The sequence below is a fragment of the Semicossyphus pulcher genome, unplaced genomic scaffold (assembly GCF_022749685.1).
Source record: "Semicossyphus pulcher isolate SPU_LCO1_2020_fin unplaced genomic scaffold, fSemPul1.0.p SCAF_19, whole genome shotgun sequence".
Classification (NCBI taxonomy): Eukaryota; Metazoa; Chordata; class Actinopteri; order Labriformes; family Labridae; genus Semicossyphus; species Semicossyphus pulcher.
In genome coordinates, this window is record NW_027211692.1 from 8,551,858 (window position 1) to 8,578,603 (window position 26,746).

Here is a 26,746-nt window from a genome sequence, read left to right on the forward strand (position 1 = left end):
GAAGACACTACGGAACTGAGCATGCTCAATCTCGGAATCATGTTGATGACCGGCATCATGTTGTCCAAAATCAACACTTGTCATAATACCTAAGTTAACATCATGTTAGATGGCAAAGTTATTTGTCAAGCTATACTGACGTCGATCACATTCCTGTTTGGTTAGACAGGCTTTACTAAAAGAAACTTTTTTTAGTTTTTTATTCGTGTGTGTAGTTTGTGTTGGTGTTGTTGTGGGTGCCGGTAGTTTGTTGGCATTATCCATCTCCATTTCACAGCTTGCGTTGTCTCGTGTTGCACACTGTTGACTGTAGTCGTGGCGTGGAATGAGCTCTCGGCGGAGGTACTCGCGAACGCGCAGATATGTCACATCCTCTTGTTTCGCGGAAAAACTGTCCCGAGTGCTTTGGTAAGGCTGATGGAGGAAGTTGGGGAAGGTCTCAATTTATCAGTTCCTCTACTAGCCCTTCACACATGATTGATGGCGTGACACAAATGATTTGATTGATGAATATATGTAAAATCTTACATACAGCCCCTTTAAGCAAAAATGCCTTGTGTTAGCGGGTGTTAGCAGGTTTTTTGACCAGTGGGAAAGAGGCTTAAATCTTACCTGTTTCAGTTCTCATCTGCCTGCATTTTCTGTCTGCGACTGGTCTTTGTATGTTACATGTTCCCCTTAGAAGAATGTTGGCCTGTTTTCATAAGGACACAAAGAGAGGAAGAAGAGGCAACGGCACCAGAGAGCTTCCTGAAATCCTTCCCAACCAGTGTTGAAAACAGACCAAGAACAACAAGCTAACGTAAGCGTCACTACTAGCTGGGCAGAGCCTGTAGCTGTAACATGAGCATTAGCAAAAACCTTTAATTTTGTAAGAAAATCAAGACACACAAAGAGTCTTGAGCGACATAAGGGAGGTAAAATTGGACATAAGCATGGTAATGCAGAGATGCTTTGTTTGTGTGTCACACTACAAGTAGAGACAAAAGGAAGTACTCAGGGATTTTAGGAATACAAGGAACTAAGGCATCCCAGACCCAGGCTTCCCTGGAACTTGGAACAGAAAGTTGTCCACATCAAAGCTGTTCGGTGTGGATCAGAAACAGGATTTACAGTCAACCTCTTTGTCAATGTGTCTTTCAGCCTCTGCCTGACTTTGTCAAAGAAATATGCTGATGAGACAGCAGTAAAACAACCTGAAAATTCAGTTTAACCCCGGACCAAACAGGTGTTATTTCTGCTTTAGGAACATCAGCTAGTTTAACATGTTATTCATTACGAATATCCCTTTGTCTAGTTTTTGCTGAATTCATTATACCATTAAATCTTCATTCAGATTAAACAATATAATTTTTCTACATTTGTGTGTGTCTATAGTTACTCTGGCCTGTATGTCTACCATAGACTGTATAAAAAGATGGACGACATGACAGCTCCCTAAAAGTGAAGCCAAAACATTTCGGGCGCCCCCTGCTGACTGGCTGCAGTATAGGTCATAAAGACCGCCTCCTCCATGTTAACAGATGGGACATGAGTCAAAGTATAAAATCAAAATACACACCCAAGTTTTTCTCAAACATGGTTTCTGTCATTATAGCTAGTTATTATCATGCTGATTTACGTCCAAGTGTTAATTTTTCTGACAAGTTTATTTTTAATTAGTTATTTGATGCTGTCAAAATGATTCGGTGACGCGAGGAGGAGCCAAGGCAAAGTCTTTCAGCACTACAAACCTGATAAACCATCTAAAGACCCGTCACCCCGACCGTTGTAACAAATGTGATAAGAGTATCACCATTATACTGTACGCTAATTCCAATACAGAAGAGAGTTGATGATCTCTGCAATTAGGTGTGCAGGAAGAAAATATCGGTATTGGTAATCGGCTAAATGAGTTGTAAAATATCGGCATATCGGATATCCTCAAAAAATCCAATATCGTGCATCCCTAGCGCAGACTCTGGCTCCATATGACGTCACCATCGCAAGATGGCAGCACCTATCGCAGGGGCTATTTTGGCATCAATTACGTACAATGGGAGCAGATGGAGATGCTTTGTCCATCTATACAGTCATTGATGTCTACGCTGATAGCTGTAGATGACGACATTTGTTGTGTTAAAGTTGCCCCTATAAAGTCATCACATGGAGTCTTCTCTCAGAAGGCTGCACAGAGCTCAGCAGACAACATTTATTTCAGGGACAGTTTGCCTCGTATCGAATCACTGCGGGGTTGGTTTGTTATTCTGCCCTTTAACCTGTTGTGTTTTGTGTCTGGCAGGCTTGTTGAAGGTTCATGTGATAATATATAGGTGTGGATTGTGTCTGTGTAATTGAACTTGAATTTTACCTGTTACAAAATTGATATTGTTGATCTTTGTCCCACAGAGTCACTAACATCTGGCTTTAATATTTTAGATTGCACTGAGAGTTTAGTCAGAAGGGAGCTTTGGAATTTGTATCTGTCGTACGAGCTGAATGAATTGTAAAAGATCTGAACCCCTCGTAGATAAAGTTAGAACTGAGAAATATATGGCAGGCAATAATTCAGTGATTGGTGGGCAACGCCCAATTAGTGATAAAGTCATTGTTGTTCAGGTTTTGGTGTTATTATTCTTTTGCATCAACTCTCTGCTAATCACCACTGTTTTCATGAAGGAATTATTCTACACAACCATGCGATACATCTTATTTGCTAGTACACTGCTGGCTGACTGCCTGTTTTTATTCATGTCTAACTTGGTGCTCATTTTGAACTATTTTAAGTTCCCCATACAAGTCTGGTCATGTTTTATTTTTTACAGTGTTTTATCTCTGTGCATTTTGTTCACACCGTTTGCTCTGACAGCAATGACTCTGGAGCGCTATGTGGCCATTTGCATGCCCCTGCAGCACGGAGAGCTGTGCTCCATACGCAACACTCTGCAGAGCATCCTCATCATTCACGTCCTCAGCTCCTTTCCCTGCATCGTTGTTGTCTCCACCTTCTGTGCGTCAGCTTCTCTTTCGATATTTACACAAAAGCGTGTGTGCAATGTGGAGATGTTCGTTTTGCACAGCTGGCATAGTCACCTTAGATCAGCGATAAATCAGATCTACTTCTTGATCATGTGTGTCCCCATCTTTTTCTCCTATTTTAAAATAATGCAAGTGGCCAAAGCGGCTTCAGGAGAGAATAAAAAGTCGACATGGAAAGGCCTCAGAACGGTTATGCTTCATGCTTTTCAGCTGCTGCTCTGTCTCATCCAGCTGTGGTGCCCGATGATAGAAGCTGCTGTGCTTCAGCATAATTTCACAATATTTACTACAGTCAGGTATTTTGACTACATCACTTTTATTCTTACTCCAAGATGTCTGAGTCCTCTCATTTACGGCCTCAGGGATGAAACGTTTTTCCATGCACTGAAATGCAATGTTTTCTGTGGCTTGTTTAAGAAATCACCAGTGATTTAAAGTCATGATGTTAGACTACTCAAACATACGGAACAAATTACACTGATATCTTACTGAAAACATGAATACAAAAATGCCAAAACAGATGTGTGTGATTATAATATCCTGTCCCATTCCCTTTAATAAAACACTGCATTGAATTGACTATTTAATATGACTTCACTACATCAAAACATCTATCATGTGTTTCTTTGCAACCTTTGCTGTTCTCCAGCTTTTTCGATTGTAATAATATAATAATAATAATAATAATAATAATAATAATAAACTTTGTTTATAGAGCACTTTTCAAAATTGAAGTTACAAAGTGCTTTACAGAGGGAGCAAAGCAAAACAAACAGGTCATGAAGTAAAACAGACAGGTCATAAAATCAAAGGCAGATATTATAATAACAATTCATTTAACAAAAAGAACTCTATTGTACTTAAAATTTAAAACTAGATGTAAAAAACATTGTGAAAATAAATATTCTTAATGTCGTCCTGTATTAATAGCCTCTTGCACCACATTGATCTGTGAGTTGTCTCATCAAGACTAAACACATTTATTGTGTGGGGCCTGACAACCTGAGCAGTTGATGTGGATATCTCCTTGAAACAGGCCAGAACATGGCCCACACATGGGTTTAGATCAGTGGTCCGAGCCCCCCTTAGGTGGGCCACCAAAGATCGCTGGGTGTGTGCGAGGCTTTGTCTGCACTGAGATTAGATTCACACATGTTAAAATAAAATCATTGATAATCAAAAGTCTGTTTAACTATTCAAAAATATATATTTTTGGTCCTCATTCAAATATAGTTGCTACTTTGTAAGCTACACTTCTGCGAACTACAGGCTGATTGGTGTTAATTTTTTTACAATGAAGATTTGAAATGAATCACTTTATTGTTTTGGTGTATGTGTGTGCGGGCTCGGGGGGCTCAGCCTTTCTTTGTCACAGTCTGCTCCACTCTGCCAGTCTGCCACACCTCCTCATCAGACCAACTCCCTACACCTGTCTCTGCTCCACTCTACCTGTCAGCCACGCCTCCTCATCAGGCCAACTCTCCACACCTGTGAGAGCCCTGGCTGCATTTAAGCCTGCTCCTGTCTCTGCTTCAGTGCCAGATTGTTCTTGTATTATGCCTGACTTTCCAGCGTTTTTCCCCGGACTGATCACCTGTTGCCGATCTCGTCTGTCCCCGACCTGCCTGCCTCGTCTCTGCCCTGGAAATTACCTCAGCCTTCTGTCTTCGACCACGAGTTTCGCCTATTCCCTCCTGGTTACACACCTACTCGGCTCTGTGGCTACACAGCTCACCACTGGACCTGTCTGCCAGCTAGGTAATCCACCTGTTGTTGGCTTTGCCTTCAGTCAGCGACACCAGGCTCACTCCTTCACAGATCTCGCAGAAGATCACTGTGAGCCAAGACTTTTCACCCTGCCATTGTATAAACTGTTAAAGACTGCAGTGAATAATAAAGGTCATTACCGACTGATATCCCGTCTGCCTGTGCTGCTTTTGGGTCCTCACCATACCCGTTACATTCTTAGATACAAGCAGGGGGGCTCCAAGGAAATAAGGTTGGGAACCACTGGTTTAGATGGCCCAGTGTGCATGATTCACTAGCCCCTTCTTGTCATGAGTCATTCTAGTTTAGTTATGTTTTTGTCTTGTATTTTGGTGTTCAGAGACAAGGTGACAAAGTAAAACAGGAAATGATCTAATCAAAAAGACACAAGTGAATTGTGACCTGAACATGGAATACACTAAACACAAAACTAAACAATGAGAACTCATGACAAGGGACACAGTGACAAGGTAAAACAAGAAATAATAACTGAACACCGAAATACAAGACAAAAACATAACGAAACTAGAATGACTCATGACACTTCTGCCAGTTCAAGGCGTGATTACTATGCCTCTGTTACGTTGAAACGTAACGCACAGAGGCGTAATGGTGGGAGGAAGTCATTCCGCCTCTGAGCCGGCATTGGAGGTAGTAACAGAGGCGAAACGGCGTCTGTGTAGGCAGTGGAGCCGGCAGGGCGGAACAGCGCCATGTGTGTGTATTTGAAGCATGGGCTGTTTGTTTACATCTCGTGCACGTTTTGCGTCCGCAACGCTGGAATGCTATGTAAAAACACTCACTGGTATGGCCTTACGCCGGTGCTGCTTGGTCCAATGTAAAATGGCAATGGCTGCATGATGGTGGAGCTTAGTTACAGCGCTGAGGCAGAACAACAGTGGAAAAAGGGATTTCTTCTGTGAGAGTTGGATACATGAGAGTTGGAAATGTCTTTATTTATATGTGTAAAAAAAAAACCTAAGAGGGGGTACCGTAGTGCATATTGCTCTATTACCTCTGGGATCTTTGCAGCTGGTCATTCTCTCTGTACTTAACCACACTAAACAAACTCAGTGGTAGAGTCGGTCGTCTTTCAGTCGGAAGGTCGGAGGTTCGATCCCCAGCTCCCTCAGGCTACATGTCGAAGTGTCCTTGGGCAAGACACTGAACCCCAAATTGCTCCCGGTGGCATAGCCTACGGGTATGAATGTGATATCTGATTGACAGTTGGGCACTTTACGTAGCAGCCTCTGCCATCAGTGTATGAATGTGTGTGAATGGGTGAATGTGACATGTAGTGTAAAAGCAGCTTTACTAGAAAAGCGCTATATGTCCTAGAAAAGCGCTATATGTCCATTTACCATTTGCCAGCATAAAGTGTGGTAAATGGACTGTACTTATATAGCCACTCAAAGCTGCTTTTGCCACCAATTTGGGGTTCAGTGTCTTGCTCAAGGACACTTCGACATGTAGACCGAGGGAGCCTGGGATCGACCACTGAGCCAAAGCCGCCCCAAGACAAAAGACAAAAAGAGACCCACCGAGGCAAGACAAAAAGAGACCCAACAACTAGTAAGCCTCATACTCCCGGGCCTTCTGTCAAAGAATAATTAGGGGATCAGGGGGTTGTAGGGGCTGCCCATATTCCTCATTGTCTAAGAAGGAGGTCTTTGTTTCAGGCTGGAGCCCTCAGATGAGGATGTTGTGTTCCCTTTGGAGCAGTCAGTCGTGGATCTACATGAGCAGCACTCCTTAAGGATATTACTGATAGGGTGGCTGCAGTATGGACTATTGAACATGGCACCCAGCTGGCAGATAAACTGACCATCTTGGCTCTGAATAAACCCCCTCTGACTCAGCAGCTGAAGGAGGAATGGGCTGCAGAACTGCAAAGAGTGTACGAATAGGTCTCCTGGCTTCTTCCTGAGAGAGCCATCGGACGTAGCTAGCATGTCGTGGCCAGGACCTTCGTAAGTTGGGCGCCATCTTTGGCTGCCACGGTCCATGCTGCAGCAAGAGGACGGAGCCTGTCTTACTTGCAAGACTTGCAAGATGCTTCCGAAGGTACAGAGAGACACTCACCCTCACCTAACATAAAAGCCCCGGAACACCAATGACCTCAGTGGCTGTTGACCCTATTCAGTCGTCTCTTGACCCTGCTGAAGAGGTACTGGGAGAAAGAGGTCAGACTAATCCTGGTGGTCCCCACCAACCTCACATTTTGTGGTTCTAAGGGATAACACCTCTCTTAGATGGGAGGCCATTAGAGCCATTGGAGTCAGGTGCAAGGGGCCCTGTTTCTACAGAGGCCCAAACTGTGGGTCTGCCATAAGAGGGCTTAAGAGGGCCAGTCTGTTTAATTCACAGTACAATTTACTACTACTTTACTTTAGCTAAATGCTAGGTGTAGGTTCTATGATACAGTTGAAACCCTGACTTTTACCTCTAGGGCCACCATTTGTAGCGTTAGTGAAATATCCCTGTGCATGCGTGGATTCTCTCCAGGTACTCGGGCTTCCTCCCACAGTCCAAAGGCAGGCTCATTATGTTAAATGAAAGCTGGGATAGGCACCGGCCCCCTCTCGTCCCTGAAAAGGATAAGCGGTATAGATAACGATGTCTGTACATCTGATAAAAGCACAGCCTTGAAAAAAGAGTCTACCCTTCTGTTAAGACTGGCCCAAATTCTGTAGAAGTTTCAAAGACTGTAAAGGCTTTAATGTTATTTGATGACTCTCATTTTGTTGGCTAATTAGTACACAATATGCAGAAACTGAAAGGTTAAAAACTGATGGTGTCAGTAATGCAACATCGTGGTTGCCAACTGGTGTAAAAACATCGAAGAAGAAAAAGATTAACCTCCCTGCCCCTTTTCCTCAGAAGTACCTCTGCTCTGCCCGATGCCGCATCACTCTGCCGATCTCTCTCGCTCAACCACTCACTGACTTAACCGCTCGCAGAGTCCCTATGCAGAGTTACAGTGAAAAGACACAACAAAACGTGATGTATTTCACTCTCCAGTACAGTTTTTAGAGGTGTGGACTTGATGTAGCGTGATGCATCGATGCAGTCACAGAACGTAAAGTTTGGGGAGATTCGCGGCAGCTGCAGCGCTAGCTTTACTGGACAGCTTCACATATCAGACCACCATCCATTCTATAACTGTAAAACGCGCCAGGCATGTTTTAATATTTCTACGCGAGGTGTTCGTACTTCACTGCACACGGACTGCTTTGTATCAAACGGCTTTGACGGCTATAGTTATATGGAGATGCATGTTGAATCTTTTTTTTTTTTTTCTGATCCGAATAATGATCATGATGAAATTTTTGCTACCAAGTAAAAAAGTAAATTCCGAGCCCTGTGCAGTGATGATGGCTTGTTTACATCAGCCTACAACCTGGATTGGGAGGGCCACTGAGGGAGACCAACAGACAGACACAGTGACAACACTTTGATGAGCAAAGTCGCTTTGCATGTATTATTGTCGCTCATATAAAGTCATTATGCACAGCACTCTCTCTGAGCACTTCAAAGATCTCCACAGACAGTGTCAGTCTTTGGAAGTGTGAACCATTATGCTCAGTCACTGCAGTCAGTAGAGTGAGCTCAACCCTGACTTTGCCTTTCAGTAAGATTTTCGTTAGGCACAATGATTAACTGAACTAGAAGTTATGGCTGAAAACAAATCATCGGTTGGTGGTGAGTTCACTCCGAGGCAGGTCAATTACCGGTTTCTGTTTGTGCAGCTCCTGGTGCTGATTTTTCTTTCTGTCAATTTTTTACTCATTGCAACCTTTTTCAAGAAGGAGTGCTTTAACACCACTGCACGCTACATCTTGTTTGCTGTTACACTACTGTCTGATAGCTTGCTGTTAATCATGTCTAATGTCCTGCTTCTCTTGTTAAATTTTCAATTAGCAATGCAAGTGTGGTTGTGTATCATTATCCACGCTGTGATACTTCTGTATTTCATAGTCACACCGGTTACTCTGACAGCAATGACCCTGGAGCGCTACATGGCCATCTGCATGCCCCTGCGTCACGGAGAGCTGTGCTCCACACGCAGCACCGTGCGCTGCATCCTCATCATTCACTGCCTCAGCTCTGTTCCCTGCATCGTTTCTATCTCTACCGTGTTGGCATTTGCCTCTGTTAGGTTTTACTTAAAATACAGTTTGTGCTATGCGTCAGTCGTCACTATGTATAGATGGCAGGGCCATGTTCGGTTAGCCGTGTATCAGTTTTATTTCTTGAGTATGTGCATCATCATTGTAGTGTCCTATGTGAAAATAATGAAGGCTGCCAAAGCTGCTTCAGGAGAGAATAAAAAGTCGACATGGAAAGGACTCAGAACAGTGATTCTTCACGCTTTCCAGCTGCTGCTCTGTCTCATCCAGCTGTGGAGCCCATTCGTAGAAACTGAGTTTATAAAAAGTGTTAGTTATAGTGACATCAGGTACAGTAATTACATATTGTTTAGCGTTGCTCCACGATGTCTAAGTCCTCTCATTTATGGGCTCAGGGACGAAGCATTTTTACATGAACTGAAAAAGTCCTTCTTTTGCAGGTATAAGAGAAATAATTGAAGAGTTGGATGAATTGTGATTAGTGCATTGAGTGAAAAATATCTATTGAGCATGTTTGAAGAGTGTATTAATTTCTAACTAGTTTATTGTTACAGCCTGACTGTCATTGAAGTGCAAATTCTAGCGTAATACTATATACTTCTGCATTATTGCTTATTTTAGAATGTGCTTTTAAGTTATTTGTGATATTGATTATAGATTCTTGTAGCATTTAAACATAACTTGTATTGTAACAGTAGGGACTCCTAGGGTCATTGAAGCTGTACGGTTTACTCGATGTTGTACACCTTTTATAGTGGAATTAAATTGATCTTTACACTCACATTTAAAGGTTTGTTATTGGTTTGCTGTGATGTTTCATGCACAAGGCTCTTCCTCACACTTCTTTCACATACAGGGGATTAAACTGACACGTATGTTAATAAAAAAGAAAACATGTAGAAAAATCCTTCTCCAGAATATGTTCCCTCACATCAGTTGCATTTGGAAGAAATACAAGCACAACAATTAATGACAGCTGCTGTAACATTTAAAATGGCCTGCAACAAATGATTGAAATGAAGGATTTTGGAAATTCAAATTGACAGTTACTGCTCACTAACTAGTTCGTCTCTCATCAGTTTCTACTTTGTGCCTAAACAAAAGTTACTTATTGTCACAAGGGCAATTGTTTTTACATTTCAGCTTCTGTTTGAATTATTCCAACAAGTCTTGAGTCAGAGGCTAAACTTAGATGCATTTAAGATTTTTTCACAGAACTTCTTTACAAAACTGTAAAGACATGTCGCTTTATAAAGCACTACATTTCAGCTCTCAAATCACAGGTTTTTTTCATCTCATGAATTACAGGCTTTGTTATTAATGAATCGCAATTAATCGCATAACGATCGATCAATCGTTACCAAATTACATCTGCACCTTTTTATAAGCTTTATAAACGGCGACAATCAATAATTTTACAATAGGGATGTTCAGAGATACACAATAGGACTGTTTACATTGTGTTACAGAACTGCATATGATTGTGTGCAGACAGATGTTGTTTATTTGGTTGTTACAAGATGGCTCCAACTTGCAACAAAAGAGGAAGTCAACAAACTATTCACCTTTCAAAAAAAATGTATTTGGCCACACAGTAAAGTAACTAACAAAACAGAACAAACATGTAATGTCTGTACTATCAGTAATGTCAAGAGTGTATGGTTGAGTGTATCATGATGTGTGTGTAAAATAGGATAAAACTGAAAGTTCATTTGGTGAGCTGCAGTGTTCCTGGCTGTCACATGGTGAAGGATGAGAGAGTGAGCGCATGGTCGGCAGCCTTCCTAAATGCAGCTCGATCAGCTGAGATCAGGTGTGTTGAATCAGCCTTGATGACTCTGATTGATGAATCTTCCCCCACCTGCAGTCAACCTGGGAACAACACAGAATAAGAAACAACCACACCCACTGATCAAGACAACCTCAGGGTTGTCACACCGTAACTTAAACACTTAGATGAGGAGCGAAGAAGAGGGAAGAGTCACTTTGTCCTAAGCAGATTGACAACCAACCCTGCACCCAAAGGGGCTACTGACAGGAAGAGATATACTCTGATAACGCTGCAGACACCAACACACGCTGTGTATTACATTTAACATAGATTAACTTTTATATATAGCCAGTAACAAAAAACAACGACACAAACAATTGTTTTGCTTTTTTTAAAAGTTTATTTGTAACAACAAAGAATACAATAAACCTGTGATGCGGTGTGGGGTTCGGCTCCATTGTCATACAATATACTGTCTATAGTGGAGACTCAATAATTATTTTTCAGAATCTCCAAAAACGTGACATTCATAAATAAATAGTTTTAAATAATAATCAATGCAACATTAAAGAAATACAAATGTATGTATTCATTGTATTCTCTTCTAAATATTGTTGCATATGACATAAAACATGTCTGCACTGTTTTCTTATCTCTCTGCCTGTTTCTCTTAGTCCTCTCTGAGATAAGCCTCGTGCACCTCGTGCTCCTCACTGTCCCATCTGAGGGCAGCGTATTCTGCCATCCTTTGGATCTCCTCCACCTTCGTCTCGGCCAGCTTCTTGTCTGCATCCGCCGACAGCTTACGAGCCTCGTCCACCTGCGACTGGGCCACCTGAATGTTTGTCCTCACTGTGATGGACGTGTGTTCAGCTCCTGGAAGAAAATGTGCAAACATGCACTTTGTCAATTTGCTGATAAAGCTTGACGTTGGACAAAACACAGAGCTGTAGTTCAAACATCAGTTTTGGACCTGAGTGGCGCCCTGGAACACTTTTGACTCACCTGATGTGCGTGCTGCCTCAGCTGCCATCTTACACAAGTTGACAGCATTGATCCAGGTCGTCTCAAAGCGTTTGCAGTCACTTAGTCTCTCACTAGCCTGTTAGAACAAAGGGCAAACTCATTTTAGTCTCTTTTGTGTTTAGTTGAGGTTGATTTAAACAGGAAAACTCAGTGCTGCAGTACATTTTGTTTCCTTTTACGACGATAGAAACGTACCTCTGCACGCTGGACATTGATCACCTCCAGGAGTGAATCCTCCTCTGCAGCGGTCAGTTTTCCCAGCATGGCTAAGTAACGTCTTTGGACAGCGATGCGGGTGTGCACAGCCTGTTAGCAACCAGAGGGAGAGAGGACAGTCAGGTACAGTGCAGCAATTTTTTAAGTCACAATGTGTACTGTAGTTTTTATCCAGCTGACATGTATCAATATAACAGGACTGAAGGCCAGTTTAGACAAGTGTTAAACATCAAGACCCTCGTTTAAGTGTAATTTCTTAGAGGTGTTAAGGGTTCAATTCATTGCATCAGGTCCATGCTCATTTCAGCTCAATAATAGGTGCCTTCTCATGCTAAAGTTTAATACAGTGTGCGAATATTTTCACATAAGATGAAGACCCACCTTTGAGTAGTCCGTGAGGGCATCGGTGAGAGCCACGGTGGCCTGGGAGAGGAATGTGCTTGAGCCGTCTGTCAGCACTGAGGCTGCTCTCCTGATCAGGGAGTCATGAGAGAGGTTCTCCACCTGATACAAACAAGTGAGAAAATCAGTATTTTAACACTTTTTCTGATGCAACACAGATTTTGGCTGTTGCAGTTTATCCCATTGTATCTAGTAGGAGACTGACCCACCTGTGTGAAAGGGATAGCGTTTAGCCTTCGGGCAGCGCTTGGCGATGCTTTGCTCATTTGTGCAGAACTTGTCTTTTCCTCCAACTTCTGGGCTCCGGGCTTCCTGCTGCTGAACTGAGCACTCTCGGAGATGCTGTAAAGATTAGGACAGAATATGAACAGTCTGGATTTGTTGTCTTCAGCTTAAGTTTTAAAAGGCAGGATTTTACTTCAAGGATCTCCACGAGGCCTGTTCGTCATAACCTACCTTAGGAAGCGGATGCAGGCTGCTCCTCTCCTGAGCACACTCTTGTTGGTCCGCAGAAGTGAAAAGTCTGTCTGGTTTCGCAGAAGTCCTCCAGCAGCACCGCTGGCACACACTGAACACTGACGAATGGCTTGCATTTTGCAGATTAGCTGCTGCACTTCAAGACTTTGTTGGATATGATAAATAAGTTTGCTGACAACCGCTTTTCTGTTTTCTGCAAATTGAAACTAATCTGCTCTTCACTCACTGTTGCCTTGTCTTTGTAAAGTCAGAGAAATACTCTTGTTTGCTGCTTGTGATCTTCCAGTCAGCTCGATGATGACCAACTGAGCGTCCTGCAGGTATTTGTAAGGCCCCAGGACCGTTTCGTTACGTAAACAGCATCGACCTGTTGACTCTTACTGCAAATGTGCGTATTTGGTGTTATCTGAAAGGGCCAAAGGGAGGGATATTACGTCCCGGTTTCTCACTCCCTCTCTTGCTCTATTATGTGTGTTTGGTGTGTACGTGCAAGACAAAGAGAGTCATTTTGAGTGCAGTGCAAAATTAACTTTTAGAGACATTTTTTTTAGACCCTAGTGAAAAAATTGACTATTTAAGCTTCAAATATTAGGGCACAACAACATTTCTGTGGCATAGAAGCAGCTGCTCAGCACCCCAAGGTGAATCTTCTGTCTCTGTACAAGCTTTGCAGCTCCTTTCATTTTTAAATTAAAATCAGAATGGGCTGAAGATACAGATCTAAGAGATCATGGATTTATTTTACATCTTCATCTGAAGAACTGTGGCCCACACAAGAAGTTATGATGTTGTGATTCAGATCTTTGCTGCCACCAGAAACTAGGCCTACTGTTTTAGGGAGGCAAAGAAGAACTGATTTCAGGTCATTTATCAGCGGACAATAGGAAACAACAACAGTGCGGTGAAAGCAGAGAAAGTTACATTAGTCAGAGCTTCTGGAAATAAAGCAGTTCACTGACTTATGTAGTGTGTGCAGAGGGCTGCTAGCCAAGCTAGCTTAGCTTGTTTGCTGCTTGCTTTTCCTTCAGTGTTTATTGTTCACAATGTTTTATACTGAGAGCCGCATTATAAACAGGGATCTCCTCATCTCCAAAACAAATAGATCCGGTTAATAAAAAACAACCTTCTCCATACAGAGTAGTTATTTATCCCTAAATGTACCTGTTTAAATGATTACTGACTCTAATAATTGAATAAGTTGACTGTAAAATAAGATAACAAAGGAAAGTTTTGTGGCATTTGTAAACTGAGCCAAGACATACAACATGATACCAATCATATTACATCCAGCTCTTCAGTAGGATACAGCTGTTATTCTTTAAAAGAGCATCTCACTGGCATTTAATTGGCATCAGTCGAAAAGGCATCTGAATCTATTTGAAGAATAAAATTCTCAGAAAATCTCTAGATTGTGTACGATCTGTTTCGTACCTTTAATATACCCTCTTATACCCCTATGTTCATTATTTTACTGATAGCTTATCTCACTTCTTCATGTCCTTTTTCCACTCGAACAATTGTTACCAAAAGTTTAGCAATAGTATTCATTTTTTCTGACAGCCTGTAATAAGTTGTTTGCTGAACTGGCACCCGCCAGGTTCAGACGTAGAGAGTTTGTTTTGGCCTCGGACGTCGGTCCGATCCCCCCTGGTCCTGATCACTGACGTAGAAGTTGTGTAAAGAGGGGGCGAACCCCCCCCCAGAGCCGCTCTCAGCAGAGTCAACTTGTTTGCCAAACAGATGAAACTTTCAGCTTGTACAATGAGACTCTGGAGCTTCATGTTAATCATCAGCCAGTCTGTTAATTACTAAGCAGGGGATACGAGACCTGCTTTCGTATTGGGCTCCAGAGATTTACAACTGTTCCTCAGTACACTGCTGCACACGGAAGTCATTTAAACTATGGTAACATCTTAGCGGGTTTCATCATAAAAACAATGACGCAAAGAGAAGCTACTGATTTCAATAAGGGTGTTTGGGAGTGTGACTCTGGAACATTGTTACAATATTCACCTGTTTGTGTCAGATGAATTGTACAGCACTGATCTTTACATCGACTGTCAACATTTACCTCCCTCCTCCCTCTGGTTCCATGTAGCATGTCCATCCAAACAGATCTCAGCTATCTCTGGCGCATTGACCTTAACCCAGACTCAAACCATAAACCTGTCATGCACCTTACAACAACCGATTTTGTCTATGTCTCTGAACTTTATATTAACCAACATTTCAGAGTCTGTCGTTTGAGCAAATTTACCTTATAGCCTGCTGAACATAATGTAGTACCCTCTTAAGCAGATCAGACCACAGATAGATGTCTAAATCCTTGACTAAATTGCGGTGAATTCTGGGTAAATTAAGACTTTTTTCCTTGCTAAAATCATGTTTGAGCAAGCAATAAACCCCCCTAGCCTTTTACCATTATAAGGACATTTATGTACGTAAATATAAATAAAGGTTATTATATTAACTTACAACGTACAACATAAACATTTTGCAACAAAAGGTACTGAAACAAAAAAAGCTTCTGTTCATTGCAGACTTTAAGTGGAGATCCAATGCTGCAAATTCTTATTGTGTTGGGCTCAGTACTTCTGCTATCTAGTCAAATATATTCTAAACTCCAAAAAACTCTCTAACTAGGCCCTGGATATCTTGAAATCCTGCAGTGAAGAACTCAAATTGAGATGTCACTTCACTGACAGCAACATCTGCAGCTCACAAACTTAATCACTGAAGTTAAAAGCATTTAGGGACGCTGCCAAAACAAGCTGTACTGAATCGTACAAGACACAGCCGGAACATCTGACCCAGGTGATTTGAAAGTGTCCACTCAGCAGGATCAACAACGTGCCAAAAATCAATATGAGAGCTCCCGGACCCAGCTGGAAAATAACTCGTTTAAGGGACTTAAAATCTGGTTTACATTAGCAAAATGGAAAATCACAAAAGGGACATTTTACAGCTGACAATGAGGTTGTCCAGTCTGGGCTACAGTCACAGCTTGTTCCCAAAAACTAACCACAAAAAAATGCAACAGCTCATGTTAAAATATTGATCTTATATGATCATCAACTTATTATTTAAATTATTATTACTGCCAAAAAGTTGTATCCCTCTGGCAACCAGTCAAGTTGGAGTTTACACCCATGTCTGTTCCAAACTCATATGATATATATATCTTTACTGTAGACTTATATTGTGTATTTTATGGAAATTTTTAATATATATAAAACCCACCCCCCCAAACCCAAAGATAATAGATAACTATGTTTTTAATTGAAAAATTATTTATTGATAAGCAAAATATTGGGCAATTTATTTTCCTTCTATCAGCCAGCAGAATGGACTTAATATTTTAACAATAATGCATACAAGGCTTTAAATGTATGAAACAAATAACTCTTTTTTTCAATGTATTCCTCACTGACAACCCAAAGAGAAAATCCAGAGTCCTAGGATACAATGCATCATTCAGCACATTTACTGTAAAATCTAATTGCTTAATACATGCCTGCTAACAGCAGCAGGCTGCAAAACAATGACTGTATATATAGATGGAACACGCGTCTCCATCTGCTCCCATTGTACGAAATTGATGCCAAAATAGACCCTGTTGTAGGCGCTGCCATCATGCGATGGTGACGTCATATGGAGCCAGAGACTGCGCAGTAGAGATCCGCGAGTGAAGCGGTCTTAGCCACTTCTGGTAACCCGGCGTGTTTAACAGCAGAATAACAGCAGAATAGCTTCTCTGTGTTGGTCTGAGGTTAACCTTCACAGGTATGGAAACTTCAATGACTGTAGTGATTGTTTTAGTTACGTTTCCACTCGCGGATCGTCCTCCACTCTGCTCACCCAGAACCGATTGCCTGCAGGAGCCGAATTTGTCACCAGAGCTGTCAATCATCATTTTGACAGCATCAAATAACTAATTAAAAATAAACTTGTCAGAAAAATGAACACATGTACGTGAATCACCATGATAGTTACTAGCTATAATGACAAAAACCGTGTTTGACAAAAATGTATCGGGCGTATATTTTGATTTTATAGTTTGACCCATTTCCCACCTGTTAACATGGAGGAGGCAGGCTTTATGACCTATACTGCGGCCAGTCAGCAGGGGGCGCCCGAAATGTTTTGGCTTCACTTTTAGGGAGCTGTCATGTCGTCCATCTTTTTATACAGCCTATGCTGCAAACTAGCAAAAAAACGTCTGCTAGTGTTGTCCGCACAGCAACAAACAGCACAACAGTTAACCTACAGATAAAGTGAAGACGCAGCTAATTAAGCTAGCTGGTAAGAAAAGTTGGAGTTCAAGAAAAGTACCAACTTTGCTCGAGAGTTGGTTGAAAGCTACACAAAGGTTATATATGAGTGAATATTGAGCTTACCTTCGTCAGGAGGACGGAAATGTGACGTACAGGAGAAGATAGCGTAGCCTGCCGATTCCGAAAGTGTAAGTACTCAACTGTTTGCTAACACGTTAGCATAGCATTATGAGCTCTTAGGGAGTTATTCTGTCTACTAGTGGCCAAATATGATAAATACCGTCTTAAGTCAAGTGTGTTTTGTCCATTAGCCAATCTTTATCCATAATATAAGAATTTACTCTCTTTATAAATCTCCACATCATGCTAGTACCCTACTGTAGCTAACTGCTGTTTCCTGGTGTCAAGTTATTCACTCTACCATTAGTGACAATATTGGGTGCAAACACCATGTGAGCCCTGCGTACACATTTTGCTTCAGTGAAGGTATAATTATGGAAAATGACTTATTATACTGTTTATAAATTATAATGTCCTTTCATTATAATATGTGTTTCACTCTGGAAGCTGCAGCAGTTATACTTATCATTTGGAATCAATGGACAAATGAGCAGAGACAGACAAAGTGTGATTATACTAGAATATGGGATAACTTTATGTCAAAAAAATTAAAGGTTCATTACTTTAATTAGAAAGGGTCTCCAATGTTTGCTAATGCTGAATTGACAAAGTTCAGTGAAGCATCCTCAGTGACCTCTTTCTTCAGTAGCCACTTGATGAAAACATGTTGTTTGATGCTATACATGGTGAACTACCTTGCTGGTAAACTGTTGTTTTACACATTTAAGTTCCTCCAATTAAATAGATATCAAATTGTCAGATCTCCCCACTGAAATCTGTTGTTATTAAGACACATACTGCTTCATGACTATAGCATGAAAACAATATATCTCTGGAGGTATCGAGGCCCGAGTCAAACAAATCTGAGTGAGGCCAAACACTTCAGATAAGGGGAGGAACATCCCAGAGATGTTCATTGAAGACATGTTTTGTGATGAGAAGAACAGAAATATTAAGCTTGGCCACCTCCTCTGACTGATGAAGACATTCTTAGGTAAGGAAAGTGCTGTTTAATAATAAATGTTGGATGTGTATTCAGTTGCACTGCAAACATTCTGTTTTTATGGATGGATTTGGAGAGAAAAATGTATGTTTTTGATGCCACGTTTGTTTTCTCTCACAATATTTAATGTATATATCCTGTTCAGTTTCACTTCTGTTCTATTTCCAATCCCACTTCAAATGTCACAGTGTATTTGAGGATGCATTTTTAGTGTTTATGTTGAACATATTATGTCTTTAACAGGTAACACTCAAAAATGCAAAATCTGACTGAATCTCAAGGCAATGCAACTTCCCACCAAAGTCCATCTGTGATCATCAAGGTGTGTGTGGTCATCCCCTTCTTCTGCGTCTTCCTGTTCTGCATAGGTGTCATGCTGCACATCTTTACGTCTCACAGGCAGTTCCTGGACACCTCTCGTTACATCCTGTTTGCCTACATGCTCATCAATGACACCCTCCAGCTCTTGTCCTCTGTACTGCTCTTCCTCCTTGTCATGGGCCAAGTGAAATTTGCTTTTGTTTTCTGTGTTCCTCTGCTGTTCTTTGCCACTGTCACTTTCCAGAACACAGCTTTAATACTGGCCATCATGTCACTGGAGCGTTATGTTGCCATCTTCTACCCCCTGCAGCGCCCGGCAGCTTGGCGCTCAGACCGCATCTGGATCACTGTTCTGTCCGTGTGGTTCGTAAGCTGCATCTCCTCTCTTATTGACAATGCCATCATGAAACATGACCCCGCTGTGGATGTCTTCTCCACCCCTGTGATTTGCAAGATCACTACTTTGAACTTATCTCCAATCCAGACATTATTCAAAGCAGTTGTAAGTATTATTTACTTTGCAGTAGTGGCTATTGTCATCCTCTTCACATACGTGAGAATTCTGCTGGAAACCAGAAAGCTGAGACAAGACAAAGTGTCTGTGAGCAAAGCTATGCACACAGTGCTGCTGCACGGCTTTCAGCTGCTGCTCTGCATGTTGGCCTTCACGATCCCCATCACAGAATATCTCTTTGTGCTGCATGCAAACTGGCCCCAAGAAGATGTTGCCTTTTTTAATTACTTCTGTTTCGTCCTGATTCCACGCTTTCTCAGCCCGCTCATATATGGCGTCAGAGATCAGATTCTCAGGGGCTACATCCAAAAAACATTCCTCTGCTGCTCAAACAAGGTGATACCGCGTGTCAAAGGCAAGCTGCAGGACAACTCTGCTTCTTGAAATGGCTAATGTGTGTATTTAATGTCAAAAGATGTATTTGAGATATTTGAGCTGTTTAGCTGAAGGTCTTTAAAATGTCTTGAGAGAGAAAAACACGAGTTCAATTTCCAGAAAAAAGCAGGGAACAAAGAGTCCTCGATTTCATTGACGAATATTTCTTATGCCTGCTGTAGGCAGCAAAATTAGTATTAACATGTTTTTGTATCCTTATGCAGGCTGTTGGTAAATGTTGCACATTTATAAACTACATTAAAAGTAGGATTATTTGACAGTCTGTAAATTAATTATATAATACATTTTTTTTGTCATGTAATGCTGGAAAGTAATGACAAATGTGACATTATAATCAATAATTCAAAGACACGCTGTCCCCACTGATTTTCACTCAGTGTGATCATGAATAAGTAATTATACTGCATTCAATGCTACACTAAAAATATCTGTTTCTTTGTGATCCTTGCTGAAACCCTGTTAAATATTTACTTCGGTCACAAATTGAGTGAACAATAATGTGACATTGGTCAAATAGGAGACTTTAAATAAATATTATAACATTTGATAAATTAGAGAACAGCTTAATCTTACTATTAAACCTGTTACACTAAGTGCTGTGACCCTTTTGTGTATTCATTGGCAACGTTTTAGTTCATAGATCTGCTGCTGTTAAACATAAACCAGACAGCGATCTATATCTGTGCCAGCAGCATCAATGCTGATTACTTAATTGTGCAAGTGATTTTAAGGTTATAAAGTCTGCTGAACAGGCACGCAGTCTTGATCATGCAGGATTTATGATTAACTGTGTGGCTGGGATCATGCTTTGGCCTTTAATCCTGATTAGACTATTGCAGAAACTTAAAAGCCATGAACCACAAAAATTAATAAACACTTATATTGAGTTTTGCCCTTCTTGGATTTGATTACATTTATATTTAAATGCACAATTCACTCACCTGTTACCAGGTGCAAAAATATCTTTAATTCTTGCAGGTATCATGTTTGATGTCGATCAAAAATGTGTTTAAATTGTTTTATAGGTTGCATGTTTTCTTCGGAAGAATACGTTTAAAAAATACACATCAAAATAATAAGAGCTACAGAGTGTAGCCCTGCAAGGATCTGTATTATCAGACCTCCAGAGTATCTTAATATCTTTTCTTTCATATTTGCACATATTATAAAGAGGAATCTTCATAGTTCATGCTAATCTTTCGGTCAATACAACTTAATCAAGCATTTATTTCGGAGGAACCTTTGAAGGTTACCTTTCAATCTCTTGTATATTGGATTTTTTGTTACTTTACATGCCACTTTTTGTTACTCAACATCACAATCTCACTCTTGTTTGAATATCACATATTAAAAATATTTTCCAGCATAATTTATGGTCTGTTTTCTCTCAATTTACTTTGTTTAAATGCACCTCATTGATGAAGTCCCTCAACTGACTTTACTGCACAGCTTAAATTGACGTTTGTTTGTAGTACGACGCTTTCACCTGCAGGTGTCGCAGTGACTCCAAACTCAACACAACACACAATATTAACCTTTTTCTTGTCGGTGAGCAAATGATTTACCATAGTCAGCCACTTTAAGTAATTGAAAAAAACAGAAAATAAAGCTTAAATGAAAGTAGTGAAAAACACAACAACGTGATATAAATTATTCTCATCATTTATTTGCATTAATGAAAGATAAAATAGTTTTTTTTATAAACAGCGTCCATAAACTGGCGCGAGACCCCAAACTCTTTAAAGTGTAAGTGTTAAAATTGTTGTAATAACAAAAAAAGACTGCCGTTTGTACGTGCTGTCATGATAAACTAAATCTCCTGTATGATTCAGGCTGCAGCTAGCGGAAGGTGAAAGCTGATCTCAGAGCAGATGAGGGAGATCCCAGCGTGGACACAGTTTGTAGATCCTGCAGGTCTTCAGCTCAGTCCAGGACGGAGAGGAGAAGAGGAAGACGCTGCGGTATCAGAGAGGGAAGATGAATTATCCTGCACGTGTTTACTTTGTTTTGTGTCTCCTGACTGTAACTTTAGTTCACGTGTCTGTAGGTGAAATGTATACGTCGCTGCTGAACGTAAAACAAGCGATCAGTGTTGAACGGAAGCTGATGGATTACTCGAGAACTTACATTGACCACGAGCTGCAGAGGCTCGAGGACATGAAGCGGTGAGTGACATGCGGGACGACACACTGGGGATGCATGATTTCTTCAAGGGGGGTGAACACTTTTTTGTTTGTAAGAAATTAAACTATTTATTTAAGAGTTAGGAGGTTGTAAAAGTGAGGAATTAAAAGGAAAAACACTCTAAATTAAACTCTCATGTTTAAGTATTTATTATCATTATTGTTATTTTATGAGATGCCCTCCAATTCTATGTGAAAATGAATTAAGCACTGTTGTAAAACGATTTAATTGTTCTTTCTTTATTAGGCTAATTCAAAATCAAAATAAGTATAAGGGTATTCTGTGCATTGAACTTAAAATGAGTATTTTTGAACTATTCAATTACATTAATTAAATAACACCAACTTAGTTAAGTAGTTTATCACAACTAAAACTCTCCTGTGTCTACTCATTTCAAATGAGGAAACGGATTACCTTAAACCTTTTCAGTTGCATTAACACAAATCAAATATTTTCAACTGGAACTATTTTCACACACTCAATAACAATAGCAATCAATAACAAAAATCTGTTTAAATATTTACTATCTTCAAAAATACATTTTCTTTATTATTATCAAAATGCAGCATTAACTTCATTGTTACATAATTTACTGTTAACTAATTTAGATTTAAAAAGAAAACACTGTCTCTACTTATTAAACAGCAGTGAGATACTTTAAAATGCAAAGACATAAGGTAACTGGACTGGTGCATCCGCACAGATTCTTACTGAAGCTGGTTACTAAAATGTTACATGCTTCAGATGTTGGTATAAAACAGTAGAGTAAAGTGTAAAGAGGCCACAACAAAATATTCTACACACCGCAATAAAGTCAAGAGTATATGGTAATAACAGTTTCAAAAACAAACAGAAATATTGTCCAAATTTTATTTTAATGATTGTTAATAACAGTTTCAAACAGAAACAGAAATATGGTCCGAATTTTTTATTTCAATGGTTGCTAATAATAGTTTCAAAGTTTGATAGTTTTGACATATAGAGACAGACGACTTTTTATGCTCACAACTATACGGGCAATTTAGAGTAACCAATTAACTGAGCATGTCTTTGGACTGTGGGAGGAAGCCGGAGCACCCGGAGAGAACCCACACATGCACGGGGAGATCATGCAAACTCCACACAGAAAGGCCCACTTCGTCCGAACCAGGGTTTGAACTGGGAACCTTCTTGCTGTGAGGTGCCAGCGCGAAGCACTGCACCACCGTGCAGCCTCTATAATTGTCTGACTAAAGTATTTGGGGAGGGGTAGAGGGGGTAAAGGGAAATCAAATTGACCACCAAGAGCGTTAGCCACATTAGCAATGGCCAACAGCGGCGAGGAAAAACTTCCCTTTAACAGGCAGAAAACCTCGGACAGAACCGGGCTCCTGGTGGATGGTCATCTGCCTCGACCCGTTTTTGGGGGACATTTTGTTTTGTGTATTGGGGGAAAGGGGGGTTTGAGAGAGGAGGGGGGATAGAGGGACAAAGAGGAATGGTAGATAGAGGGGGGGGGGGGTTAAAGAGGGGTGGAAAGAAGGGGAAAGGTAGAAGGGGGGTGGAGGGAGGAGGTGAGGGAGATAGAGGGAGGAAGAGGTATGGTAGATAGAGGGGGGGGGTTAAAGAGGGGTGGAAAGAAAGGGAAAGGTAGAAGGGGGGTGGAGGGAGGAGGTGAGGGAGATAGAGGATGTTGGGGTAAAGGAGAGGACAGGAGGGAGACGAAGGACGTGGATGGAAGGGGAGAAGGGGGAGGAAGAGGAAGAAAGAGGAGGAGGATGGAAGGAAGAAGATGAGGGAGGAAGAGGAAGCTACTGTTGCTCAGCCTCGGCCTCGTCATCGGCCTCTGCTGAACAACAAGCTGCTTCCTCCACCTTTGTTTCCTCGTCGCCTTTCTTCATGAACATCCAGAAACGTTTTTTTGGTTTACGTTCCTTCTGTTTCCTCTCCTCCTTTTCTTTTTGTTTCCTCTCCTTTTCTTCTCTTTCTTGTCTTTTCTTTTGCTCCTTCTCTTCCCTTTCTTTTCGTAGCTTCTCCTCCTTTTCTTTTTGTTTCCTCTCCTTGTCTTCTCTTTCTTGTCGTTTCTTTTGCTCCATCTTTTCCCTTTCTTTTTGTTTCTTCTCCTCCTTTTCTTTCTGTGCTTTTAGCTTCTTCTCTTCCTTCTTGATCCTTTTATTTTCCTTTTCAGTTTTGTTCTTGTCCTCGATGTTCTCCTCTTTGATGTTAATCTCTTCGGCTTTCACTTCCTCATCTTCATTCTTCATCTTTGTGACACTTTCTTCTCTTTGTCTGTCTTCTTCTTTTACCAGCTCCAGATCTCTTTTCTCTTCCTCCATGTCTTGGATCCTGGTCGTCAGTGCCTTTTCTTTCTCAGCCAGCTGTTTGTTTTTCTCCTCCACGTCTTCGAATCTGGTCATCAGTGTCTTTTCTGACTCCACCAGTTCTTTGTTCCTCCTCTCCAGCTCTTGAACTTTGGTCATCAAGGTTCTTTCTCTCTCGACCAGTCGTTTGTTGTTGCTGTCCACCTCAGCCATTCTGCTGTTTACTTTCTCGGCCAGTTCTCGCAGAGCTTTGTATTTGTCCTCCCAAAGATTTCCACTTTGGAGGACTTCTTTCTCCTTTCTCCTCAGCTGGGCTGAGGTCTCCACGAGCTTCTGGGAGACAGCTTCCTTCTCCTTCCTGAGGTCCAGGATCACAGTGTCCCTCTGCTGAAGCTGCTGCTTCAGGTGGTCCACCTTCACCTGGCTCTCCTTCTGCAGAGAAGCAGTCCTCTGGCTCTCCACAGATGCCTTAAACATCTGGTCTGTTAGCTCAGAGACTTTCTGCTTCTCTGCTTCCAGACGGGCCGCCATCTTCTCCATTTGCTCCTGGCTGAAGCGCTGGGCGGCCTCCATCTGCTCCTCCTTACACTTGAGGCTGGTCTGGAGGTGGGAGATCTCTGACTTTTGTTTGGAGACAGTCTCGATGCTCCTCTTAAGTTCATCTTTGAACTCATTTTCCCTCAGGTCAATGAGTCCCTCCAGCCTGTTCACTCTGTACCTTCCATTATGAACCTTGTGGCATAGCTTCAGTTTTTCATCTGCCCAGGCTGCGAAAGCATTGTCCATCTGCTCATGTACAGTGTCAATCAAGTGGTCCGCACCTTGAAGCGATTCTCGCAGTTGACGGACCTCAGCAGCAGGATTTGGAGTGCCCTGAGGAGCAGCACGTCCAGCCTCCATTCCTGGATTTTGTCTTGGGTCCATTTCTGTCGTAGACTGCAGTAGACAGCGTAGTTATTTGCAGTAGACTTTGGTTGTCTGTTGACTAACTGTGTGTAGAGTGTTGTGTCTGTTTTAAATCCGACTTGACTCTAGAACTCACGTGTGGTCGATCGTAGTCGTGGTGTATTTATAGTAAAGAGTTGTGATGTCATAGAACATCTTCAAAGCTTAAATAGTTCAAAGCATTTGGTTAAATTCCGCTGGCTTTGATGTACAAACATTCTAGAGCATTTTTTAAAATTTCCTGTACAATTGAAAAGGGGCGGAGCTTCCACAGCGGCCATTTTCCCTTTGAGGGAAGCTCAAATGTGTTCGTATTGCTGCAGCTTTACCAGGTTTCTGTACAAATGTTGGGATTTTGATAAACTGTTATTATTTCACAGCTTCCTGACTGATCAGCAACTATTGTTTTACGACGATTTTTGTGTTTGGTTTGCGTGTTTGTATGTAAAAGACACATTTTATCACATCCAGACAGGAAACATAAAGAAACCAGCCATAAAAGGTACACCAGGTTTCCAATGGCGATATGAGGAGCTGTGTCCTGAGGTAGTTTTCTTCAGATGTTTTTCCCTACAGTAGGAAAGAAACGTTTGGAAAAATGGGTCCCCAGCAACCCAGGACTTACAAGGAACTAAGTTCTTGAGAACTTGTTCTCCTTTGCTACATGTGAAACTGTCTGAGCACCTGGCCTTTCTGTCTTTTTCTACCCATGTTTTTTCCTACAGCTTCCATGCCAAAGTGTCCAACCTGCATGCTGAACTCTACAAAGGCCCAGGGACAGCGATGGCAAACCCGCTGGTGGCCTTCACCCTCATCAAGCGGCTGCATTCAAGGTGGTTAAATGTCGTCTACAGTAACGAAGCTCTGGAGAACGCTCAAGGTTGGCTTCTTTACAGACACATCTGGTGGTAATAACGCCCCCTCCTTCCTCCCCCATGCCATCTGCGCTGTCACCACCCAGCCCCTGTTCCCTCAATTAAATTTTTGGCCCTCTGCTGTCCAGCCCTCACGTCCCTTTACAAGGAAGAAGAGGAAAATCTGCCCAAACTGGAAGACCTGCAGGGGGCCGCCAAGGGTCTGATGAGGCTGCAGGATGTGTACGCTCTGCAGGTATCATGTTTGATGTCGATCAAAAATGTGTTGAAATTGTTTTATAGGTTGCATGTTTTCTTTTGAAGAATAAGTTTCAGGTCAAAACCAAGGCAGTCACTGACTGGCCAACTCCATCCACACGCAAGGAGCTTCAACGCTTCCTGGGATTTGCCAACTTCTATCGAAGGTTCATTCGAAACTACAGTTCAGTGGCAGCTCCCCTCACTGCTCTCACCTCCCTCAGTGAGCCCTTCCGGTGGTCCTCCGTGGCTGAAGCGGCTTTTGGTGAGTTGAAGTCACGCTTCACCTCTGCTCCTATTCTCATCTTCCCAGATCCTGCTCGCCAGTTTGTCGTGGAGGTGGATGCCTCAGACACCGGTGTCGGGGCAGTTCTTTCTCAGCGGTCGGCTGAGGACCAGAAAGTCCACCCATGTGCTTTCTTCTCCCGGAAACTGGACCCAGCGGAGAGGAATTATGACATTGGGAACCGGGAGCTGTTGGCAGTCAAGCTTGCACTGGAGGAATGGAGACACTGGTTGGAGGGGGCGGAGCAACCATTTGTGGTTTGGACTGACCACAAAAACCTTGAATACATCCGATCGGCCAAGAGACTGAACTCTCGTCAAGCTAGGTGGGCTCTCTTCTTCAACCGTTTTGACTTCTCTCTCTCATACAGACCAGGTTCCAAAAATGTCAAGCCCGATGCTCTGTCCTGTCAGTTCCAGTCAGAGGATTCCCCATCCCAGCCTGAAGGTATCCTCTCCTCTGCATGCGTCATCGGGGCGGTAAC

The 26,746-nt window shown here is 41.8% G+C and overlaps 5 protein-coding genes across 5 annotated transcripts; 3 read left to right on the top strand and 2 right to left on the bottom strand.

The window, feature by feature from the left end:
* The first annotated feature begins 2,532 nt into the window (after nucleotides 1–2,532).
* On the top strand, nucleotides 2,533–3,453 carry LOC138597250 (odorant receptor 131-2-like). Its single transcript, XM_069668824.1, has one exon. It carries the CDS (start codon nucleotides 2,533–2,535, stop codon nucleotides 3,451–3,453), a length of 921 nt encoding a protein of 306 aa, XP_069524925.1.
* Nucleotides 3,454–8,459: 5,006 nt separating this feature from the next.
* LOC138597398 (odorant receptor 131-2-like) lies at nucleotides 8,460–9,374 on the top strand. Its single transcript, XM_069668996.1, has one exon. The coding sequence runs from the start codon at nucleotides 8,460–8,462 to the stop codon at nucleotides 9,372–9,374; it is 915 nt and encodes a 304-aa protein (XP_069525097.1).
* A 1,982-nt stretch (nucleotides 9,375–11,356) lies between these two features.
* On the bottom strand, nucleotides 11,357–12,923 carry LOC138597345 (diablo IAP-binding mitochondrial protein-like). The gene is made up of 6 exons (XM_069668936.1): nucleotides 12,787–12,923; nucleotides 12,540–12,672; nucleotides 12,310–12,432; nucleotides 11,908–12,018; nucleotides 11,692–11,788; nucleotides 11,357–11,562 (listed from the first exon to the last, which is right to left on the bottom strand). The coding sequence occupies exons 1-6, from the start codon at nucleotides 12,921–12,923 to the stop codon at nucleotides 11,357–11,359; spliced, it is 807 nt and encodes a 268-aa protein (XP_069525037.1).
* Nucleotides 12,924–18,460: 5,537 nt separating this feature from the next.
* On the top strand, nucleotides 18,461–19,423 carry or95a1 (odorant receptor, family 95, subfamily A, member 1). Its single transcript, XM_069668997.1, has one exon. It carries the CDS (start codon nucleotides 18,461–18,463, stop codon nucleotides 19,421–19,423), a length of 963 nt encoding a protein of 320 aa, XP_069525098.1.
* Nucleotides 19,424–23,409: 3,986 nt separating this feature from the next.
* LOC138597401 (golgin subfamily A member 6-like protein 6) lies at nucleotides 23,410–24,819 on the bottom strand. Its single transcript, XM_069668998.1, has one exon. The coding sequence runs from the start codon at nucleotides 24,817–24,819 to the stop codon at nucleotides 23,410–23,412; it is 1,410 nt and encodes a 469-aa protein (XP_069525099.1).
* Nucleotides 24,820–26,746: the final 1,927 nt, after the last annotated feature.